Raw genomic sequence first — 22,928 nt, forward strand, 5'->3', positions numbered from 1 at the left:
CACAATACATGTAGAGTTCAATTATCAGAATGAATCAAAATCTTACCTACAAATTAAACATGTAACACACTGTTAGAAAACAAAATATACTTCATGATGTCATCGTACAGGGTATAAAGAATTAAGACTGAAGTATTTGTCTAATCAGCATGATCAGCTGAATTTGAAACACCTTTTCCATTTTTAAGCTCTGTCTACTGAAAATGTCTCTTATACATTTTGTACCTTTTCCACACATAATGAGACCTCAACTAAATGTTTTATTACAAAATAAAATTGAGAATTGAAATGTGGAATGTGCCAAAGAGACAACAACCCGAACTTAAAGCAAACAACTCAGAAGGTCACCAACAGGTCTAACATGTTTCACACAATACAGCCTTGTGGGATTTAAGTTTTTATAACTTCAAGTCTTAACCTAAAGTCCTTGAACGCCATGACCAAGTTCCTGTAGTATTCTTTTGTAATCAACCTGGCCACATTTAAAAAAAATAAACTTGATCTTCAAGACAGAATAACACCAGTAGATGTGATTATTCAATGAAGGATTATACAAATGTAGCAGAGATTAGTCTCAGATATAAGATGTGGTATAATTGGCAATGAGACATCTCTCTATCCAAATCACAATTTGTAAAAGTAAACCATTAAGGGTCATAGTACTGTCTTCAACATGAAAAGAAGATATACATTTGTAGATAGCGGTGTTTATCATCCAGTGGCAAATATTACATTCATATGACGACAACATAATTATGTGATATAATATGAACCAGTTTGATAGACATGCTGCGTCAGAATTTTAAGATACCTGTTCATAGGGTAAATTTCAACAGAAAGATATGTCACCATTTAATCTAGTCAAAACTCAGCTAAATAGTTACTTCAAACTGTATGCTGAAAGGGTATTGTGTGTAGGATGTGAATAATATAAAAAAAATCAAAACACATATAATCTAAGTCTTTCCCTAGTGCAATAGTCAATGATAGTACACTATTTATAATAATTGAGTATTCCACATTCTAATAAAAATCGATTTTTCTTTTAAAAGAGTGTCAAATGATATCAGAGAGACATTCAAACATATTTAGATCGAAAATAAACTGGCAACACCATGGCATAAAAGAAAAAGACAAATAATAGAACACAAGACACAACATAAAAAACTAAAAACTAAGCAACACGAACCTCACCAGTGGTTCAGGTGCTCTGGAAGGGTAAGGCTATCCTGCTCCACATGTGGCACCTGTAGTGTTGCTCATGTTATTACAAAACCAGTAAAAAGTCTAATTCAGTAGGTCACATTCGTTAAAATGGATGGGGTTGTAGTTACGACATAAAGAAAATATCCAATATCATCTGTGGAATGGCTATTCTATTACAGTCAACCAATTCGTGATGGCGTCCGTAAAATTTACAATGGGATAATTTCAACTTCACAATTTAGACCTCTTGGTTTAATAGCTTCCACGTGAGCAGCAACCCAATATCAAGGAAATCATGATAGGAAATAGAAGCTAGCCCGGGAATATCGTATGCAAGTGCTGCTCGAATGTTGCTAAATAGAAATGGAAAGTTCACAATTGGGAAGCTAAAATCATCTCTTTTGTCGAAAAATTTTGTTTTCAATCGACCCTAATTGTCAATTTTTCTAAATGCAAGTCAAAATATGAGGCAGACTTAACTGTATCTGTTGCATCCTTTTATTATCTCTTGTTCGATGTAATAGATGCGTTCAACATAGTCATTTTGAATCATTTATTGAAAGAACACATCTTTTAACCTGGAAGTAAAGTTAAAGGATATTGCTTGCTTTTTTTTCTATTCATAATTATTCCTGTATGCCTCATACGAATATAGAATTAAGTTAGCAAGAAGAGGGACACAATTAGTTCCCTTGGGAATGCCGATAGATTGTTGAAAAAGACCTCCTCTAAAGTATAAATAAATGGAAGATGTGGTATGATTACCAATGAGACAACTTTCCACAAGAGATCACATGACACAGCAATTAACAGCTATAGGTCACCTTAACTTTTTAGTTAAATAGTAACATAATTAACATAATTTTTTATATGATTACATCTTCATTTCAAATAGTCGCTTGTTATCTCCAGGAGTCTAAGCTCCTCCTGATGACCCCTGTACATTCAACTAGTCACTCAGGGAAATAATTAGTTGTAAGATTCATATTACATGTACATTTATAATACATCAAATATATATTAAATAATACCACTTTTAATATGACTAACGTTTCATACATTGTAATAAAAAAAAATGAGCAATTTTCAACTGTAGTGAATATTATATATGATATCAAGATGCTGTATTTTGTGATCATTAACATTTTTGCTATTTTTGTCATCCTATAGTAACCAACTGTGCCACTTCTTTTTCAAAATTGTGCTTTAATAGTATGAGACAGACTCCATACTTCAGCTAATCAAGAAGAAGCTACCATTATCCTCCATCGTAACAATCAACAAGAGCTGTCACTAAAAAAAAAGCGAGAGTAGCTTTTATAACGATGTTCAAACCTCATATTAAAATCGATTAGAATAGAGAAAACAAGTTAACAATCAGAAACTGAGAGAATTACATGAACTTAAGGATTATTATGTTACCTGTCTTTCCATCTGACTTCAACCAAAGACATATGATACAAGAGATTCGCAAGTCTTGTAGTGTCAACAGCCAACGAATTGTATTATATGTCTTTGCTTCAACCAAAGACTCTAATGATACTTTTTTTTAAAAACCCAAGACAGGCGATAAGTGAGATATTTAGCTAGCCATAAAAACACATCATTTGGGCTATTGTTAAAGAGTTGTCTCATTGGCAATCATATCAAATCTTCTTTTTTTTTTTTTTTTATAGTTAATCCACCAATGTCTTCATGAAATGGCGGTACCGAGTTGGAAAATGATAGCTGTTTTTCGTGTGCTTAGCTTTTGATTCTGCCATTTGTTCATTAACATTTTGTTTCGAATTTTCCTTGGAGTTCGGTATGATTATATATGTTACCTATTCCTGTACAAGAGTTTCAAATGACACTTCTTCCATGCTTTTCAATGTTGTTTGACTGTACTACCCCAACCTTTTCTGCAATTCGCATTTTGTTTGTTTGTTCAGACTGACATCTTTCATTACATTGTCTTAACCTCAAAACAATAATTGCAAACCAGTGTATTCTGCAAATGTATGTTATGGTAAACTTAAATTGTATAAACGGTCTCAAGACGTTAACGGATGCAGAAACTGTCTATGTGTACTGTGTAACAATTACCACCAATAAAGTTTCTGTCTCCGATTAACAAGATTAAATTAATGATGGCGAGATATCTTGAATACAAGTGTAAATCAACCTGCTGATTATGGGTTAGAATCAAACCATGATTTTCTTTAATATGTTTAATACATTTTGTTTGTGCAAATATGATGTTTCCATTTCAAGATAAACATAAATTACAATTTTCAAAAAATGGTATTAACTACTTCTGTAGCACAAACAATGATTCATTAACATGATATAAAGTGATGTTTTTGACTGAAACGTACAAACGCATGTTCACAAATATTATTCTGAAATATTTTAAAGTCAACAAAATAACATTAACAACTTAAGATTTCAATGTTTAGATTTTACAACACTCAAAAAAGATTTTTTACATAGTTTATATGTATGCAAGTTTATAAATAAAATGATTATGATAACTAATGAAAAAAATGTCCATCAGAGACCATATCAGATATAGCTACAAGTCATCGTACGATCTTTAACAAATAGCAAAACCCATACCACACAACAAACTACAAAAGGTATTGAAAAGACAAATGCCAAAAAGCTCAAACGAGGAAACTTCAGCCTGATTTTTGCAAAAAATAATATAAGAAAACAACAAACGAAAGCCACCAAATGACAAGCTTCTGGCTTGCGACAGACAAAAACTAGCCATGGGCAGTCACAGTCACTTGTATAATATAACAAAATTATAACAAAATATTTGAAAAGGCGTAACTGAAGACATCGATATTAAGCACACAAACAACTAAATGAAATAAGATAAACATAAACTATATTCATGTTCTCACAGCTACTGAAAGCTTAACAAAATCATGTACTATTATCTAAGCCTCAAATACCATTCAAAACCCGACCAACATCCAACATTTGTCTTTATTTCCTGAGGAATACTTTTAATCGACATTGATTTCAAACGCAATTACTCTTTACATAAATATGCTACTGAATATTGCTGGATTCATCATGTCAAACGGCGCAAAATACTAACCATGGGCATTGGCACCACAACATAAGAGCAAACAATGATAGTCAGTTAAACAGGCGATCGATATGAAGTGCATAAACAACTAAATAAAACAAGAAAACACAAAGAGCATATCTTAGTGAACTCACAGCTACTATAAAAGCTTTAAAAAAATCACATATCTTAAACTCAAATACCAATCAGTGCACATCCAACATCCAACTTTTGTCTGTCTTTATTTCCTGAGGAAAACTTAAAATACCCATCGATTTCAAATGCAATATTACCCTGTACATAAATATGTCATGTAAGTCCAATCTTTGAATTACAATTGAGCCAATCTACAGTGTAGCTTCACAAAAACTATTTGCGTTGAATTAGTTAAAAAAAATTGTGTACCTCTGACCTGCAGTACGCGTAAACAAAACTGTTCAGCATCTTTACTAACCTCTGATATCACTATACTGACGTTTTTCCTTCTGTAAAGGAAGTAAATTAAACCCACACCATGGGAAATGTGGGATATGTTCTTTTTTCACCAATCAGAAAACCCTCTTTGTATCTGACAGATGGTTAAAAAATGGATCTGTATTTGAGCTGAACGATGACTTCATATTAAGCGCAGATTGTACGAATGGCGTTGATGGTGTAACTTGAAATAGTGAGTTGGTTCCAAGAGACTGAATGGTGGCGGGACAGGGGTTTGCAGTCGTTCCGAATTCAGATACTGGAGACTGAAAAATGTTGAATGGACTGTGAAGGGTTGGATGCATCGGTGTTGCGTTCATTGAGTTGAACCCAATTAACGAGGATGTCATAGGTACATATCCAAAATTGTATCGGAAGTCATTTTCATAAGAAAAACCGTTGACAGATTTGACAGAATTGGTCCGTGCCCTCCGCCGTGCTTGTCGACGCCTGAAATCTCCCTTTTTAAACTCTTCGATGCATGATGGATGGATAGACCAATAGTTGCCCTTTCCGCTATTAGACCTGCTATGTTTCCAGAAGCACTCGTTCAGTGAAAGATTATGCCGTATGCTGTTTTTCCATGCCTTTTCTTCGTTATTGTAGAATGGAAAATGTTCCATTATATATTGATATATATCGTTGAGTAAGATTTTCTTGTCCGGTTTACTCAATATTGCCATGGAAATCATAGCGATATAAGAGTGTGGTGGCTTCTTTTTTGAATCATTAGAACATAATCGTTTCTGAAACAAAACAAAACAGAACATAAGCATCACAAAGAAAATAAGTAACAAACATATTTAGATATATATAATATTATATAAGCTCTGTTCAGAATGTTATTTTGTACATATTTTCATTTCTACAAGTTATCAGTACAGGTGTTACGAGACAATTATAATTACCGAGCTTGGTGTTTAGCATACACAAATTTCAAATTACGTGTTACTATTTTTTTTACTGCATATCATGACAATAATTATAAAACAGTCTTCAATTTTGTCCATAGATATAAATAGATGTGGTTTTTCCATGGAGTTCGTCCATGCTCGTACAGATAATTCAACATACCTTTGCAATAGATTCACCGTCAATGCAAATACTTTTACGTTCATCTGTCCATTTAGAAGGTGTCTCGACTCTATCATCATCGCTCGAAATATACTCTCCTTCTACTGTTTTAATACCCGCTACAGTATAATCGACGGTGAACTGTGAATTGATCATGGTTTCTAGAATTCTAAGACTTAATGTTAGTGAGAGAAGAATAAAGAATAACATAAACATTTTGCAAATGAGTTTATATAGCTGAGACATTTGTTGATAGTGTAAGCCACAAACTGTTCCTTTTCACAGTTCCTAATCACGTGATTTGATTTTAATAGCATCATTTGTACGTAAAAGGTCAATATTTTTAAATGGCATTTTTTTATTTCAAAATAATTGAGCAGATGATTTGAATATCAAAACTTTAAAAGTAGAATTAAGGAAAGCTGGCAATCGATGCATCTTATTGTAACAAAATATAAAACATATTTTGAATATATTATTGCAATGCACTGGCGTATGATGGTTTCATTTGAAAAAAAACTAATAATACACATGATTAGTACGTGTAAAGAAAGAGCAAACTCAATGATTAGTTTCAAATACATATGTGATAACCAACAACCTACATCATAAATATAGTAAAAAATAATTGCGTTTCAGAGAAAGAAAGAGTCTGGAAAACGCTCGGAATGCATGAGTTTGCTTCATTTTACACAGCTTCAGTAGGCCTTGAGCGACCGACAAACCCCTTGCCAACTTTTTATTTTCACTTCGCTCGTCTAATATATTTTGCCTCACTTTTAAAAGAGGCTAATTAGGGCCCTGATTGGATTTAACACAGACAAACATAAAGCATTAGCACTGAATTGAATAAATTTTAATCCGATTAAAATCAACTTATTTACAAATGGGGTTGTGTTTTTAACTAAATCAGTTACGCATGGAGCGCCACTTATTTATCTCCTTAAAAGTCATCCCAACTTCTGTCGATTAAAGACGAAAGTTTAACTTTGATTTGCGTAGACTTTACAAAGACAAACTAAACAGGTCCAAAACTAGAAACTGTAATTACCATAACAGAAAATAAACAGAGCGGACGTAACCTGGTACATCCCAACAACAAAAAGACACTATAGTAGGTAAATATTTGCGAGTATTTGCAGTTACTGACAGCAAGTTCACACTAATACGTTTAAAGCCTTATTGTCATTCATCTCGCAATTGTTTATTTTTTAAGACCATACGTGGATGAATAATTTGCGTTTCTATCTCAGTACCTGCGCATACATGAAATACTTGCCACTGAACATTGAACCAAGTTAAATCAATACCACACATCGATTCATATAAAAAAAAAACAATCTACAGATGATGACTAATTTCTTTGTTGGTTATACTCCCTTGGAGGATACTTGACGTTTTCATCTACCACCAGACAGATTTATTCAAATACAAAATGGTCATGCATTGAATTATTTCAATTGAAATAAAAAAAAAAAAAGATAACATCCTTTTATTCAACGAGTTTATTTTGCTTGCAGGTAACAAATCCGAAATATTTTAGAGTCTAAATTAATACTTAACTTTTGATATTTACCAAACAAAGTACATATTGCATTGTTGGTAACAGTTTTAAAACAATATCCGCGGCAAAATATTATAAAAGGATATTCAAAATTTGCATTGAAAGACAGATCAATATAATAACTTTAATTGTTATGTAGCTGAAAAACTAAAAGAACTTTTCCTCTCGGAGTTCAGTGTGGAGTCCAGTTCAAATTACAAGTACTAGTATACATTATACGTCTCTTTTCTGCTATTTGGTCCGATTGTTGTCTCTTTGGCAATTCCCAGTTTCCTTTTAATTAGTTTTGGTAAAGTATGCTATTCTGCTTTATTATTGTGGTACATGTGAATACCTTTAACAAATTACCCGAGTAGCTGCTATGACCCATAATTAGGTGTGTTATCTTTTTAAGAAATGTCATTATGTTGTGGTTAGCCCTTCAAAGTATACATTAGAAGCTATCAAACTTTATTATTTTGTTAATGATGAAGACTCTTTGGAAATAGTCTGGAAAATATTCAGGTAAATTAAGCTCTACCGTTTTCAGAAGAAGATACCAACATGCTATTATCTTACCATAGATTGTAATTAATAACATATAATGAGATTGCTCATATTTTTAGTCCATATTTTGAAGTGCATGTATAATTGGCTGCGCAGGACTTATCAATACGCAGCCATGTCCGGTCACAATAGGGACGAGTCAGGGGTCTCGGGTAGAAAGAGTTTTACTCTAACTGCACGTTAAGAACCTTTGCAACAACTCTTGTGCGGGTCCATATGTGGTCTGTTTGCTGATGCAAGGGAGATAAGATATGTCTATATTCCTTATACACATGCACTGTCCCTATATATTATAGCCGTTGGCTGTTGAAACTCCTCTACTTCTACCAGACTAATCCCTCAAATACCTTTTGAATCTATTGATATTTTGTTCTCATCTTGAATGCATTTGAAGTATTTGCCACTGTACATGATACAAATTCAATATATTTTCATCTTGACTCAAGAGTCAAAGGATTTGTATAACGGAACATGACAGCGACGTTACAACAAAAATAATTTGAAATAAAAAACACAAAAACATATTCAGGTACGCAACATATTAATTACGCACATAATTTTGTTGTCATTTTTACATCAAATTTTAACTCAAAGACGTTGAAAAGAAGGACAAACAGCTTAAGCTTCAAGTTTTGTTTCTTGTTCTTTAATCTATTATTACTACCTGAAATCTTGAAGTCATCATGGTCTATGATGAGCCTTCATATGGAAAAATAGATTTAAGCTTGTTTTCTTTAATTGTATCATTTTAAAATAATGGTAGAAAGGGTGGAGACATGCAGTTCTTCTCCTTCCTTCCTTCGCCTCATTCCCCTCGACCCACAAACCGACCAATGGTAGCCTTACTAAATACTTGATGCACTTTGTAAAGAAGGAACTGGTATATTTAACATGCTTGCAATAGAAGTAAGCTATTAATTAGTTGGTTTTTATAGTAGGAACAAACTTTAAATAGCAAGGGCAATCTATATATCTTTGTTAGCTATTGCGTTGTCTTTATATTCAATCTATGAGTTTGACTGTTCTTCTGGTATCTTTTGCCCCTCATCTACAATGTTCTATACATACCATGTTTACAGTAGACAACACATCATTCATTTCCGTTTTTAGCAGCATCATACATTATTTAAAAAAAAAGAATGCAACGACAGCCTTGTAATTACCTAAACATGCTTAAGTCATTATGGAAGGGAAGAATAAGCACACTTATGTATTGAGAAATTGTAACAGTATGCATTGCATGAGCATAACTCAAGTAAAACAACATTTTCGTTCATTCGATTTACATAAATAAGGCCGTTAGTTTTCTCGTTTGAATTACTTTACATTGTCTTATCGGGGCCTTTTATAGCTTACTATATGCGGTATGGGCTTTGCTCATTGTTGAAGGCCGTACGGTGACCTATAATTGTTAATGTTTGTGTCATTTTGGTCTTTTGTGGATAGTTTTCTCATTGGCAATCATACCACATCTTCTTTTTTATATTAACATGAAACAAGTTTTGAAATCATTATAGAAAACTAAAAACTAAGCAACACGAACCTCACCAAGAACTGGGGGGTGGGGGGATTTCAGGTGCTCTGGAGGGGTGAAATGATCCTGCTCCACATGTGGCACCTGTAGTGTTGCTCATGTTATTACAAAACCAGTAAACAGTTTAATTCGGTAGGTCACATTCGTTAAAACGAAACGGGTCGTAATTACGACATAAGGAAAATATCCAATATCACCTGTGGAATACATATTCTATAACGGTCAACCAACTCGTGATGGCGTCCGTAAAATTTACAATGGGATGATTTCAACTTCACAATTTGGACCTCCTGGTTTAATAGCTTCCACGTGAGCAGCAACCCAATATCAAGGAAATCATGATAGAAAATTGAAGCTAGCCCGGGAATATTGTATGCATGTGCTGCTGGAATGTTGCTAAATAGAAATGAAAAGTTCACAAATGGGAAGCTAAAATTATCTCTTTTGTCGCAACATTTTGTTTTCAACCGACCCTCATTGTCAATTTTTGTAAATGCAAGTCAAAATATGAGGCAGACTTAACTGTTTCTGTTGCATCCTTTTATTACCTCTAGTTCGATGTAATAGATGCGTTCAACATAGTCATTTTTGAATCATTTATTGAGAGAAGATTATCTGTTTAGGGGAAGTTAAGTTAAAGGATATTGCTTGTTTTTTTTTATCTCATAATAAATTCCTATATGCTCATACGAATATAGAAACAAGTCAGCAAGAAGAAGGACACAATTGGTTCCCCTGGGAATGACGATAGATTGTTGAAAAACACGTCCTCTAAAGTATAAATAAATAGAAGATGTGTTATGATTGCCAATGAGACAACTTTCCACAAGATATCACAGACACAGCAATTAACAGCTATAGGTCACCTAAACCTTTTAGTTAAATAGTTACATAATTCACATAAATTTTAACATAATTAAATCTTCATTTCAAATATTAGCTTGTTATCTTCAGGTGTTCAAGCTCCTCCTGATGTCCCCTGTTACATTCAACTAGTCACTCAAGGAAGTAATTAGTTGTAAGATTCATATTACATGTATATTATTCATCAAATATAATAATTTTTATATTAGATAATACCACTTAATATAACTAACGTTTCATACATTGTAATAAAGAAAATGCGCAAATATTTATCAACTAAATTTTTTTTAAAACTGATATCAAGATGCTGTATTTTGTGATCAACAACATTTTTGTCATCCTATAGTAACCAGCTGTGTCCCTTCTTTTTCAAAATTGTGCTTTAATAGTGTTACACAGACACCATACTTCAGCTAATTAAGAAGAGGCTACCATTATCCTCTATCGTATCATTCAACAACAGCTGTCACTGAAAAAAGTGCAGCGTACATTCAGGCGAGATTAGCTTTTATAAAGATGTTCATACTTCATATTAAAATCGATTAGGAATAGAGAAAACAAGTTAACCATCAGAAACTGAGAGAATCACATGTACTGAAGGATTATAATGTTACCTGTCTTTCCATCTGACTTCAACCAGAGAAATATGCATACATGAGATTCGCAAGTCTAGTAGAGTCAACAGCCAACGAATTGTATTATATGCAATTGCTTCAACCAAAGACTCTAATGATACTATTTTTAAAAACCCAAGACATGCGATAAGTGAGATATTTAGCTAGCCATAAAAACATACTATTTGTAAAAACCCAAGACATGCGATAAGTGAGATATTTAGCTAGCCATAAAAACATACTATTTGTAAAAACCCAAGACATGCGATAGGTGAGATATTTAGCTAGACATAAAAGCATACTATTTTTAAAAACCCAAGACATGCGATAAGTGAGATATTTAGCTAGCCATAAAAACACATCATTTGGGTTATTGTTAAAGAGTTGTCTCATTGGCAATCATACCAAATATTCTTTTTTCATAGTTAATACACCAATGTCTACATGAAATGGCGGTACCGAGTTGGAAAATGACAACTGTTTTTCGTGTGTTTAGCTTTTGATTCTGCCATTTGTTCATTAACATTTTGTTTCGAATTTTCCTTTGAGTTCGGTATTTTGATTATATATGTTACCCATTCCTGTACAAGAGTTTCAAATGACACTACTTCCATGCTTTTCAATGTTGTTTGACTGTACTACTCCAACTCTTTTTGCAATTCGCATTTTGTTTGTGTGTTCAGACTGCCATCTTTCATTACATTGTCTTGACCTCAAAACAATAACTGCAAACCAGTGTGTTCTGCAAATGTATGTTATGGTAAACTGAAATTGATGAGCATTGTTTTAAATTGTGTAAACGGTCACAAGACGTTAACTTTGCAGAAACTGTCAATGTGTACTGTGTAACAATTACCACCAATAAAGTTTCTGTCTCCGATTAACAAGATTAAATTAATGATGGCGAGCTATCTTGAATACAAGTGTAAATCAACCTGCTGATTATGGGTTAGAATCACACCATGATTTTCTTTAATATGTTTAATACATTCTGTTTGTGCAAATATGATATTTCCATTTGGAGAGAAACATAAATTACAATTTTCAAATAATGGTATAAACTACTTCTATAGCACAAATTATGATTCATTAACATGATATAAAGTGATGTTTTTGACTGAAACGTACAAATGCATGTTCACAAATATTATTCTGAAATATTTTAAAGTCAACAAAATCAACATTAACAACTTTTATATTTCAATGTTTAGATTTGACAACACTTAAAAAAGATTTTTTACATAGTAAAAATGCTTGCGACAGACAAAAACTAGCCATGGGCAGTCACCATCACTGGTAAAACACAACAACATAATAACAAACTATTTGAAAAGGCGGAACTAAATAAATCGATATTAAGCACACAAACAACTTAATGAAATAAGATAAACATAACAAACTATCTTCATGTTCTCACAGCTACTAAAAGCTTTAAAAAATCATATATCTTAAACTCAAATACCAATCAATGCACATCCAACGTCCAACATTTGTCTGTCTAAATTTCTTGAGGAAAACTTAAAATACCCATCGATTTCAAAATGCAAATAAATATTGCAAATAAATATGTCATGTTAGTCCAATCTTTGAATTACAATTGAGCCAATCTACGGTGTAGCTTTACCAAAACTATTTGTATTTAATTGCTTAAAACAATTGTGTAACTCTGACCTGTACGCTTAAACAAAACTGTTCAGCATCTTCACTAACCTCTGATATCACTATACTGAAGTTTTTCCTTCTTTAAGAAGTAAATTAAACCCACACCATGGGAAATGTGGGATATGTTCTTTTTCACCAATCAGAAAACCCTCTTTGTATCTGACAGGATGGGAAAAATACTGGATTCGTATTTGAGCTGAACGATGACTTCATAATAAGCGCAGATTGTGCATTGAAAGATCTTACGAATGGTGTTGATGGTGTAACTTGAAATAGTGAGTTGGTTCCAAGAGACTGAATGGTGGGCGTACAAAGGGTTTGCAGTCGTTCCGAATTCAGGTACTGGAGACTGAAAAATGTTAAATGGACTGTGAAGGGTTGGATGCATCGGTGTTGCGTTCATTGAGTTGAACCCAATTAACGAGGATGTCATAGGTACATATCCAAAATTGTATCGTAAGTCATTTTCATAAGAAAAACCGTTAACAGATTTTACAGAATTCGTCCGTGCTCTCCGCCGTGCCTGTCGACGCCTGAAATCTCCTTTTGCAAACTCTTCGATGCATGATGGATGAATAGACCAATAGTTGCCTTTTCCGCTATTAGACCTGCTATGTTTCCCGAAGCACTCGTTCAGTGAAAGATTATGCCGTATGCTGTTTTTCCATGCCTTTTCTTCGTTATTGTAGAACGGAAAATGTTCCATTATATATTGATATATATCATTGAGTAAGATTTTCTTGTCCGGTTTACTCAATATTGCCATGGAAATCATAGCGATATAAGAGTGTGGTGGCTTCTTTTTTGAATCATTAGAACATACTCGTTTCTGAAACAAAACAAAACAGAACATAAGCATCACAAAGCCAATAAGTACAAACATATTTAGATATATATAATAATATTCAAGCTCTGTACAGTATGTTATTTTGTACATATTTTCATTTGTACAAGTTATCAGCACAGGTGATACGAGTCAATAATTAACGAGCTTGGTGTTTAGCATACACAAAGTTCAACCTTTATTACGTGTTACGATTGTTTTTACTTCATATCATGTCAATATTTATAAAACAGTCTTCAATTTTGTCCATAGATATAGGAAGTTAAGATGTGTTTTTTTTGTCCATGGAGTTTGTCCATGCTCGTACAGATAATTCAACATACCTTTGCGATAGATTAACCGTTAATGCAAATACTTTTACGTTCATTTGTCCATTTAGAAGGTGTCTCGACTCTATCATCATCGCTCGAAACAGATTCTCCTTCTACTGTTTCAATACCCGCTACAGTATAATCGATAGTGAACTGTGAATTGATCATGGTTTCTAGAGTTCTAAGACTTAATGTTAGTGAGAGAAGAATAAAGGATAACATAAACATTTTGCGAATCAGTTTATATAGCTGATACATTTGTTGACAGTGTAAGCAACACACTGTTCTTTTTCACAGTTCTTAATCACGTGATTTGATTTTAATAGCATCATTGTTACGTAAAAGGTCAATATTTTTAAATGTCATTTTTTTTTATTCCAAAAATAATTGAGCAGATCAGTTGAATATCAAAACTTTAAAAGCAGATTTAAGGAAAGCTGGCAATTGCATGCATCTTATTTTAACAAAATATGAAAAATATTTTGAATATATCACTGCAATACACTGGCTTATGGTTTCCTTTGAAAAGTAATAATAAACATTATTAGTACGTGTAAAGAAAGAGCAAACTCAATGATTAGTTTCAAATACATATGTGATAACCAATCTTCATGATTATATGTTTTATATGTTAGTTTAGATATTTCATGGAGCATGAAATAGTGACATATTCAAGCGGCTCATCCCTAACACTCATTACATTGTTAATACCTCCTAAGAGCATTAATAATATATAGTTTGTTTGTAGCGGGAAGAAACTATATATAACATAGTTATTGTAGGAGAAAGCCATAAATAGCTTGTTTTAGCAGGAACAAACTAAAATAGAATGTTTGAAGCAAGGACAAACTATATATAACATAATTTTAGTTTAAAAACAAACTTTAATATCTAGATATTGGAACATTGAAATAGTATGCATGGTGTGAGCATAAATCTAGTGCAGCAACAGTAACATTCCACAGTTTATAAAATCAAGGTCATGATAGTTTTCAAATTTGGGGCTATACACTTTTGGAAGTTTGAACAAGGAAGCTTGTTTTATAGTATTTTAACGACATGGTTGCTTTTGAATGTTTGAACTTCAAGTTTGTCTTGTTTATAAATATGTCACCAAACTTCCTCCATCTGGCAATATTTGGAAGGGTTAACCAATGCGTAAATTGCCTGTTTGGTCGTACGAGATGTAGATTTGTGCAGACACTGGATGATACTGTCGCGTTTATTGCACCATTCAAATTCCTATAAAAAAAACTCTTCGGACGAGTTTGTAAGAAACTATTCAGGAATTAATTTTGCAAACTTGAAGTTTAAAACAGAAACCTCTGATTTGAGAAACATGAAAAACATGCTCTTTTCTTACAACTTTATTTTTCTGTATCAGTTACTGATAAAACATGTTTAATAAGCGTTCAACAGTGTTGTCTGTCTATAAGTTATTCCGTAGTATTGCTCCGACACATATTTTTTTCGTTGCTATGCTTGATCGTTACTAAACTGAACCATAGGAATGAGTTCTAATACAAAACTTAGATTTTTGTGTTAACTACGAAACTATTGATTTATAGTAATGTTAAATGAGAATCATTGTTGCAGAAACAAAACGTATGACATAAAAAATTAGAAAAAAGCTATATCTAACTTGTTGGTAAAAGAAGCAACTAATGTCATGAAATATTTTTAGGATTCAGAGGCCTTGACTTTCTTTAAAGATCAATTTTGCAATGTTTTTAATGACAACAAACTATTAGTAACACGTTTGAAAGAGGAACTAACTATATGTAGAATTTTTGCAGTAAGCGACAACAGTTGCTATATATAGTAAATTTTTAACGGGAAGAAACTATATATAGTATATGGGTAGTGGGAGGGAACTAAATATAACATTTTCGCAGTTTAAGCAACATATCCATAATATGCATGTTTGTAGCGGAAAGAAACTATATATAACATGCTTGCAATAGAAGTAAGCTATAAATAGTTGGTTTTTATAGTAGGAACAAACTTTAAATAGCAAGGGCAATCTAAATATCTTTTTTAGCCATTGCGTTGTCTGTTTATATTCGATCTATGAGTTTGACTGTTCCTCTGGTAACTTTCGCCCCTCTTCTGCAATGTTCTATAAGCATACCATGTTTACAGTATACAACACATCATTCATTTCCCTTTTTAGCAGCAACATACTTTATTTCGAGATAAAAAAAGAATGCAACTACAGCCTTGTAATTAACTAAATATGATAAAGTCAATATGGAAGGGAAGAATAAACACACTTATATATTACTGATTACAATGTGTCGAGGTTTGTGATTGGGTAACCACACAGATGTCAGTATAGATTCAGGAAACTGACGAGGTATATGCGACGTTTTTATCCCCAATTGGAACCTCAAAAATGTCATCACAACACCGATTACTATGTGACGTAGTCAAGAGCTATCGGACGGTCAGAGGCTCACAGAGGGAAAATAATGACGTGCTTCAGTCAATAATATATTTGTGATACAAAATTACTCAATTAACACTTTTAATACTTAAATTTAATGTTAAAAGTGCCATTATAAATTATTACATACACGATAAAATTATGTTCACAGCAAATTGGAAAACTCTTAACGTATGCCGAACATATCAGGTTAGGTTTTAGCTTATATACTTAGTATGTGTTGTCAACAAATACCTGCACTGGAAAATAACATTATGTCAGGGGTAATCCGTAATATATGTGTAATTCAGGTCTCAGTCAGAGTATATACTGTGACATTCCCGGCTAAGGGCTTATATCCCCTTCGCCTTCGACTCAGGGGATATAAACTCTAATCCGGGAATGTCACAGTATGTACCCTGTCTGAGACCTGAATAACATATAATATCTAGAGATTATAACAGTATGCATTGCATGAGCATAACTCAAGTAAACAACATTAAACGTTAACATGCAACAAGTTTTGAAATCAAAGTTATTCATTTGTGTTCAATGTATCAGCTCACGAGGACCAGTTTCATGACTATACACTACAAAAATCTTTAGAATGGTTTTAAAACGGATCGTAGTGTTACAGCTAGTTTACGACATTGTTGCCGTTAAAAGTTTGAATCCCGAGGTTTGCTTTAGAAATGTCAACTTTACTTCTTCCTTCTGGAAGGCCTAGGATTAATTCATGCCTTAATAGTCTGTTTGGTAGAACAGGATGTAAAAGATGTGCAGATACTAGAAAATACTGAAGGACACTGTCGCGTTTAATGAACCGGACGGATTTGTTAGTAACTGTTCAGGGCTAAACGTGCAAAATAATGCTCTTCTAATCCAAACTGTAATACAGGAATAGGGAACATAAATTCCACATTTTGTTTGTATCATTTTCTAATAAAACAAACATTCATTTTAACAAATGTTTTCAACATTGATGTCTTCTTCCAAAGCTATCTATTTATAATATCAAAATAACCAACCTGACTTCAACCAGAGACATATGATACAAGAGATTCGCAAGTCTAGTGGATTCAACAGCCAACGAATTGTATTATATGTCTTTGCTTCAACCAAAGACTCTAAAGATTATTTTTTTTAAACTATTTTTAAAACCCAAAACAGGCGATAAGTGAGATATTTAGCTAGCCATAAAAATACATCATTAGGGATATGTTAAAGAGTTGTCTTATTGCCAATCATACCAAATATTCTTTTTTCATAGTTAATCCACCAATGTCTACATGAAATGGCGGTACCGAGTTGGAAAATGACATCTGTTTTTCGTGTGTTAAGCTTTTGATTCTGCCATTTGTTCATGAACATTCCGTTTCAAATTTTCCTTGAAGTTGGGTATTTTGATTATGTTACCTATTCCTGTATAACAGTGTCAAATGACACTACTTCCATTACAATTGAATACTGCTTACAGCAATTTTACAATACTTTAAAATCGGAGTAATGTGTTTGTATTATTTAAGTATTTTATTTTATTATTATTTATTTATCATGCTCTTCAGATTCATTTTCACTGAAATTATCGAAAATGAAATTATGATTTTAATTTCATAAATTTTATTTTGACCGATTCACTAAGTCTTATGATATCCTGATTTGTGCTGAGTACAAATATAAAATGAATATTTCGAGAAATATTTGGTTATTCTATTTATACTGCAAATCCTACAACTTTTCCAAGTTAAATATTACGGGTAACACCATTAACTTTTAATTTTGAGTGAACATTCCGAACTTTTAATGACATCATAGATAAAACTCTACGTTAACTCGTTTTCATCGTCATATACAAGACGATATATCGTCAATTATTGTATATCACAAATGAAAATACGATAAAAACACATGACTGCGGAAGTATCACAGCTGCAACATACATTTCATCAAAATCAGCTACTGTGAAAGTACTTTTATTCGTGGGGTACCAATTTTCGTGGTTTTCGTGGATGACTTAATCCACGAATTTAAGTGTCCAACGAAATAAAACAACCATTGTCCAAATCAAGACATGGAAAGATCCCCATCAAGGTGACTACTGATATGATCTAGAGAATATATTGAATAACCTCGAATTTCAGAATACTTTAATGGCAGAACTACAACTGCATGCAGGATTATAACCATTTAATCTTTGATAACCTAAACTGTACAACTTTTAATCTTTTCATTTTCTTTTCATAAAAAAAGTTTTTTTCCATGAAAGTCAGATTTCCGGTATTGATATGCAAGTATGATAAAGTGTTCATTTTATAATATCCTCATAGTTCTCGTACATATGGGAAATAATAATTTCATGCTGGGCCTGATTCTAAAATAAGAATTATTTGACAATTATAGATACGCTTACAGCATTTGTTTATGATACTGATTTCTTTAGGTGTCTTCCTCGAATGCCAACATTCTATATGGTACCTATTCCTTGAATGCCAACAAAAATATTTCAATAGATGTTTATATAATAACAATAGGTGTTTTTATAAGTATTTAACTGTTAAAAATAATTAATGAACTTTATAGAAATGCAACATTTGATCACTTTCTCATAAGGAAAAATAGAAGATTTTAGGGGTAAAATTATTATGAATTTAAAAAAATAAAGGAAATTAAAATGTTTCATTACTTTTAATAAAAAAAATATGTTTGGAATGAATATGTTAATATTAACATAAGAAATATTAAAAATTTAAAGAAATTTTAGTTTAATACAATTATTTCAAACTAAATAAATGATATAAGAGATTTGTTTAGTTCCATATAAATCTAAATATTTTATTATTTTTATAAAACATAAACAATATGAAGATTTCAGTTGTACAATTAATGAAATTAAAAAAATAGTTTACTTCTAAGGATATTACAGAACACAACTATAGAACTATTGAAGAAAAAAACCCCTTCAAAGTCCAAAGTGTCTATTGTAAAATTTGTGCAAACTGGAATCCTTACAGTCCTGACTTTGTGATGCAACACTTTTGAAAGTTTCATTTTAAGAGAATCCATATTTGTTCAAGCAGGAGCAGCAAAATATGATTGTTTACAACTTAACAAACATGAACTAGATTTAGCTACCTGTATTTACCTATTTGTTTAATTAGTATGATTGTTTTGATAAGCATGCACTTTTGTTGTGATAACTACTTGCACCTATTCCTTGAACGCCAACATAATTTTACAGGTAAATTGTCGGTAGAACAAAGGATGTTGGCATTCAAGGAATAAACCGGTGACATGTGTATGGCCTAATTAACACCTTTGATGGTCCTTAATCTGATGATCACTTTATCTTGGGTTAATTAGTGTTGTCATTACGATTTCCAGGATCAATGTTTACTTTACAATTTCCTTCAATTCAGACTATTTGTAACTTTCGTTTCTAAAGGCTTTAATTTTTCTAAAATTTTTTTAGAAAACTAAAATCCACGAATTTAAAAACCCACGAACATGTAAATATTGCTAAAACCACGAAAATTGATACCCACGAATTAAAGTACTTTCACAGTATTATGGATTGTACAAATAAAAAGGGTGCATACATTTTTGTTTTAATTATACCTTTACTTATGGAAATTAGTTCTATTGTTTTTTTATAATCTTTTTGGTGAATTAAATTTTAGAGAGTTTTGGACATGCGATTGAAGGTTTCATTCTCTTTTTCAATGTTGTTTGATTGTACTACCCAAACCCTTTTTGCCATTCGCATTTTGTTTGTTTGTTCAGACTGACATCTTTCATAACATTGTCTTAACCTCAAAACAATAACTACAAACCAGTGTATTCTGCAAATGTATGTTATGGTAAACTTAAATTTTGTAAACGGTCACAAGACATTAACGCATGCAAAAACTGTCAATGTGTACTGTGTTACAATTTCCACCAATAAGGTTTCTGTCTCCGATTAACATGATAAAATTAATGATGGCGAGCTATCTTCAATACAAGTGTAAACTAAACTGCATGTTGATTATGGGTTAGAATTACACCATGATTTTCTGTAATATGTTTAATACATTTTGTTTGAGCAAATATGATATTTCCATTTGGATAGAAACATAATTTACAATTTTCAAAAAATGGTATAAACTACTTCTGTAGCACAAACAATGATTCATTAACATGATATAAAATGATGTTTTTGACTGAAACGTACGAATGCATGTTCACAAATATTATTCTAAAATATTTTAAAGTCAATAAAATTAACATTAACAACTTAATATATCAATGTTTAGATTTGACAACACTTAAAAAAGATTTTTACATAGTAAAAATGCTTGCAACAGACAAAAACTAACCATGGGCAGTCACCCGCACTGGTAAAACACAACAACATAATAACAAATTATTTGAAAAGGCGTAACTAAAGAAATCGATATTAAGCACACAAACAACTAAATGAAATAAGATAAACACAAAAAACTATCTTCATGTTCTCACAGCTACTACAAGCTTAACCAAAAAATCAGGTACTAGTATCTAAGCTTCAAATACCACCCGAAATCCAACAAACGTCCAGCATTTGTTTTAATTTCCTGAGGAATACTTGCAATTGCCATTGATTTCAAACGCAATAACTCTTTACATAAATATGTTACTGAATATTGCTGGGTTCACCATGTCAAACGGCGTAAAATACTAACCATGGACATTCGCAAACACCACAACATAAGAACAAACAATGATAGTCATGTAAAAAGGCATACCTTACACGATCGATATAAAGCGCATAAAACACTAAATAAAACAAGAAAACACAAAGAGCATATCTTAGTGTACTCGCAGCTACTAAAAGCTTTAAAAAAAATTCATATATCTTAAACTCAAATACCAATCAATGCACATCCAACGTCCAACATTTGTCTGTCTTAATTTCCTGAGGAAAACTCAGAATACCCATCGATTTCAAAATGCAATTACCCTATACATAAATATGTCATGTTAGTCCAATCTTTGAATTACAATTGAGACAATCTATAGTGTAGCTTTATCAAAACTATTTGCATTTATTTGCTTAAAACAATTGTGTATCTCTGACCTGTACGCGTAAACAAAACTGTTCGGCATCTTCACTAACCTCTGATATCACTATACTGAAGTTTTTCCTTCTGTAAAGGAAGTAAATTAAACCCACACCATGGGAAATGAGGGATATGTTCTTTTTCACCAATCAGAAAAACCCTCTTTGTATTTGACAGGATGGGAAAAATACTGGATTCGTATTTGAGCTGAACGATGACTTCATATTAAGCGCAGATTGTGCATTTAAAGATCGTACGAATGGCGTTGATGGTGTAACTTGAAATAGTGAGTTGGTTCCAAGAGACTGAATGATGGCAGTACAAGGGTTTGCATTCGTTCCGAATTCAGATACTGGAGACTGAAAAATGTTGAAGGGACTGTGAAGGGTTGGATGCATCGGTGTTCCGTTCATTGAGTTGAACCCAATTAACGAGGATGTCATAGGTACATATCCAAAATTGTATCGGAAGTCATTTTCATAAGAAAAACCATTGACAGATTTTACAGAATTCGTCCGTGCTCTCCGCCGTGCTTTTCGACGCCTGAAATCTCCTTTTGCAAACTCTTCGATGCATGATGGATGGATAGACCAATAGTTGCCCTTTCCGCTATTAGACCTGCTATGTTTCCAGAAGCACTCGTTCAGTGAAAGATTATGCCGTATGCTGTTTTTCCATGCCTTTTCTTCGTTATTGTAGAACGGAAAATGTTCCATTATATATTGATATATATCGTTGAGTAAGATTTTCTTGTCCGGTTTACTCAATATTGCCATGGAAATCATAGCGATATAAGAGTGTGGTGGCTTCTTTTTTGAATCATTAGAACATAATCGTTTCTGAAACAAAACAAAACAGAACATAAGCATTACAAAGAAAATAAGTACAAACATATTCAGATGTATATATATAATATTAAATAAGCTCTGTACAGGATGTTATTTTGTACATATTTTCATTTGTACAAGTTATCAGCACAGTTGATACGAGTCAATAATTAACGAGCTTGGTGTTTAGCATAAACAAAGTTCAACCTTTATTACGTGTTACGATTGTTTTTACTTCATATCATGTCAATATTTATAAAACAGTCTTCAATTTTGTCCATAGATATAGGAAGTTAAGATGTGTTTTTTTTGTCCATGGAGTTTGTCCATGCTCGTACAGATAATTAAACATACCTTTGCAATAGATTCGCCGTTAATGCAAATACTTTTACGTTCATTTGTCCATTTAGAAGGTGTTTCGACTCTATCATCATCGCTCGAAACAGATTCTCCTTCTACTGCTTCAATACCCGCTACAGTATAATCGATAGTGATCTGTGAATTGATCATGGTTTCTAGAATACTAAGACTTAATGTTAGTGAGAGAAGAATAAAGGATAATATAAACATTTTGCGAATCAGTTTATATAGCTGATACATTTGTTGACAGTGTAAGCCACAAACTGTTCTTTTTCACAGTTCCTAATCACGTGATTTGATTTTAATAGCATCATTTGTACGTTAAAGGTCAATATTTTTAAATGTCATTTTTTTTTTTATTCCAAAAATATTTGAGCAGATCAGTTGAATATCAAAACTTTAAAAGCAGAATTAAAGAAAGCTAGCAATTGCATGCATCTTATTTTAACAAAATATAAAAAATATTTTGAATATGTCACTGCAA

The 22,928-nt window shown here is 32.4% G+C and overlaps 2 protein-coding genes across 2 annotated transcripts; both read right to left on the bottom strand.

Annotated features, from left to right (window-relative positions):
* Positions 1-4,815: 4,815 nt before the first annotated feature.
* On the bottom strand, positions 4,816-5,971 carry LOC134716494 (forkhead box protein I1-like). The gene is made up of 2 exons (XM_063579500.1): positions 5,816-5,971; positions 4,816-5,487 (listed from the first exon to the last, which is right to left on the bottom strand). Exons 1-2 carry the CDS (start codon positions 5,969-5,971, stop codon positions 4,816-4,818), a joined length of 828 nt encoding a protein of 275 aa, XP_063435570.1.
* A 15,171-nt stretch (positions 5,972-21,142) lies between these two features.
* LOC134716495 (forkhead box protein I1-like) lies at positions 21,143-22,594 on the bottom strand. The gene is made up of 2 exons (XM_063579501.1): positions 22,439-22,594; positions 21,143-22,096 (listed from the first exon to the last, which is right to left on the bottom strand). The coding sequence occupies exons 1-2, from the start codon at positions 22,592-22,594 to the stop codon at positions 21,407-21,409; spliced, it is 846 nt and encodes a 281-aa protein (XP_063435571.1). The 3' UTR covers positions 21,143-21,406.
* Between the last annotated feature and the right edge of the window lie 334 nt (positions 22,595-22,928).

Source organism: Mytilus trossulus, chromosome 4 (assembly GCF_036588685.1).
Source record: "Mytilus trossulus isolate FHL-02 chromosome 4, PNRI_Mtr1.1.1.hap1, whole genome shotgun sequence".
Classification (NCBI taxonomy): Eukaryota; Metazoa; Mollusca; class Bivalvia; order Mytilida; family Mytilidae; genus Mytilus; species Mytilus trossulus.

What these genes read in the sequence shown, in the direction of transcription:
- LOC134716495 (XM_063579501.1), bottom strand. Translation starts at nt 22,594, where the DNA reads ATGATCAATTCACAGATCACTATCGATTATACTGTAGCGGGTATTGAA. An exon ending in ACGGCGAATCTATTGCAAAG is followed by an intron (nt 22,097 to 22,438) that starts GTATGTTTAATT and finishes GTTTTGTTTCAG; the next exon opens with AAACGATTATGTTCTAATGA.
- LOC134716494 (XM_063579500.1), bottom strand. Translation starts at nt 5,971, where the DNA reads ATGATCAATTCACAGTTCACCGTCGATTATACTGTAGCGGGTATTAAA. An exon ending in ACGGTGAATCTATTGCAAAG is followed by an intron (nt 5,488 to 5,815) that starts GTATGTTGAATT and finishes GTTTTGTTTCAG; the next exon opens with AAACGATTATGTTCTAATGA.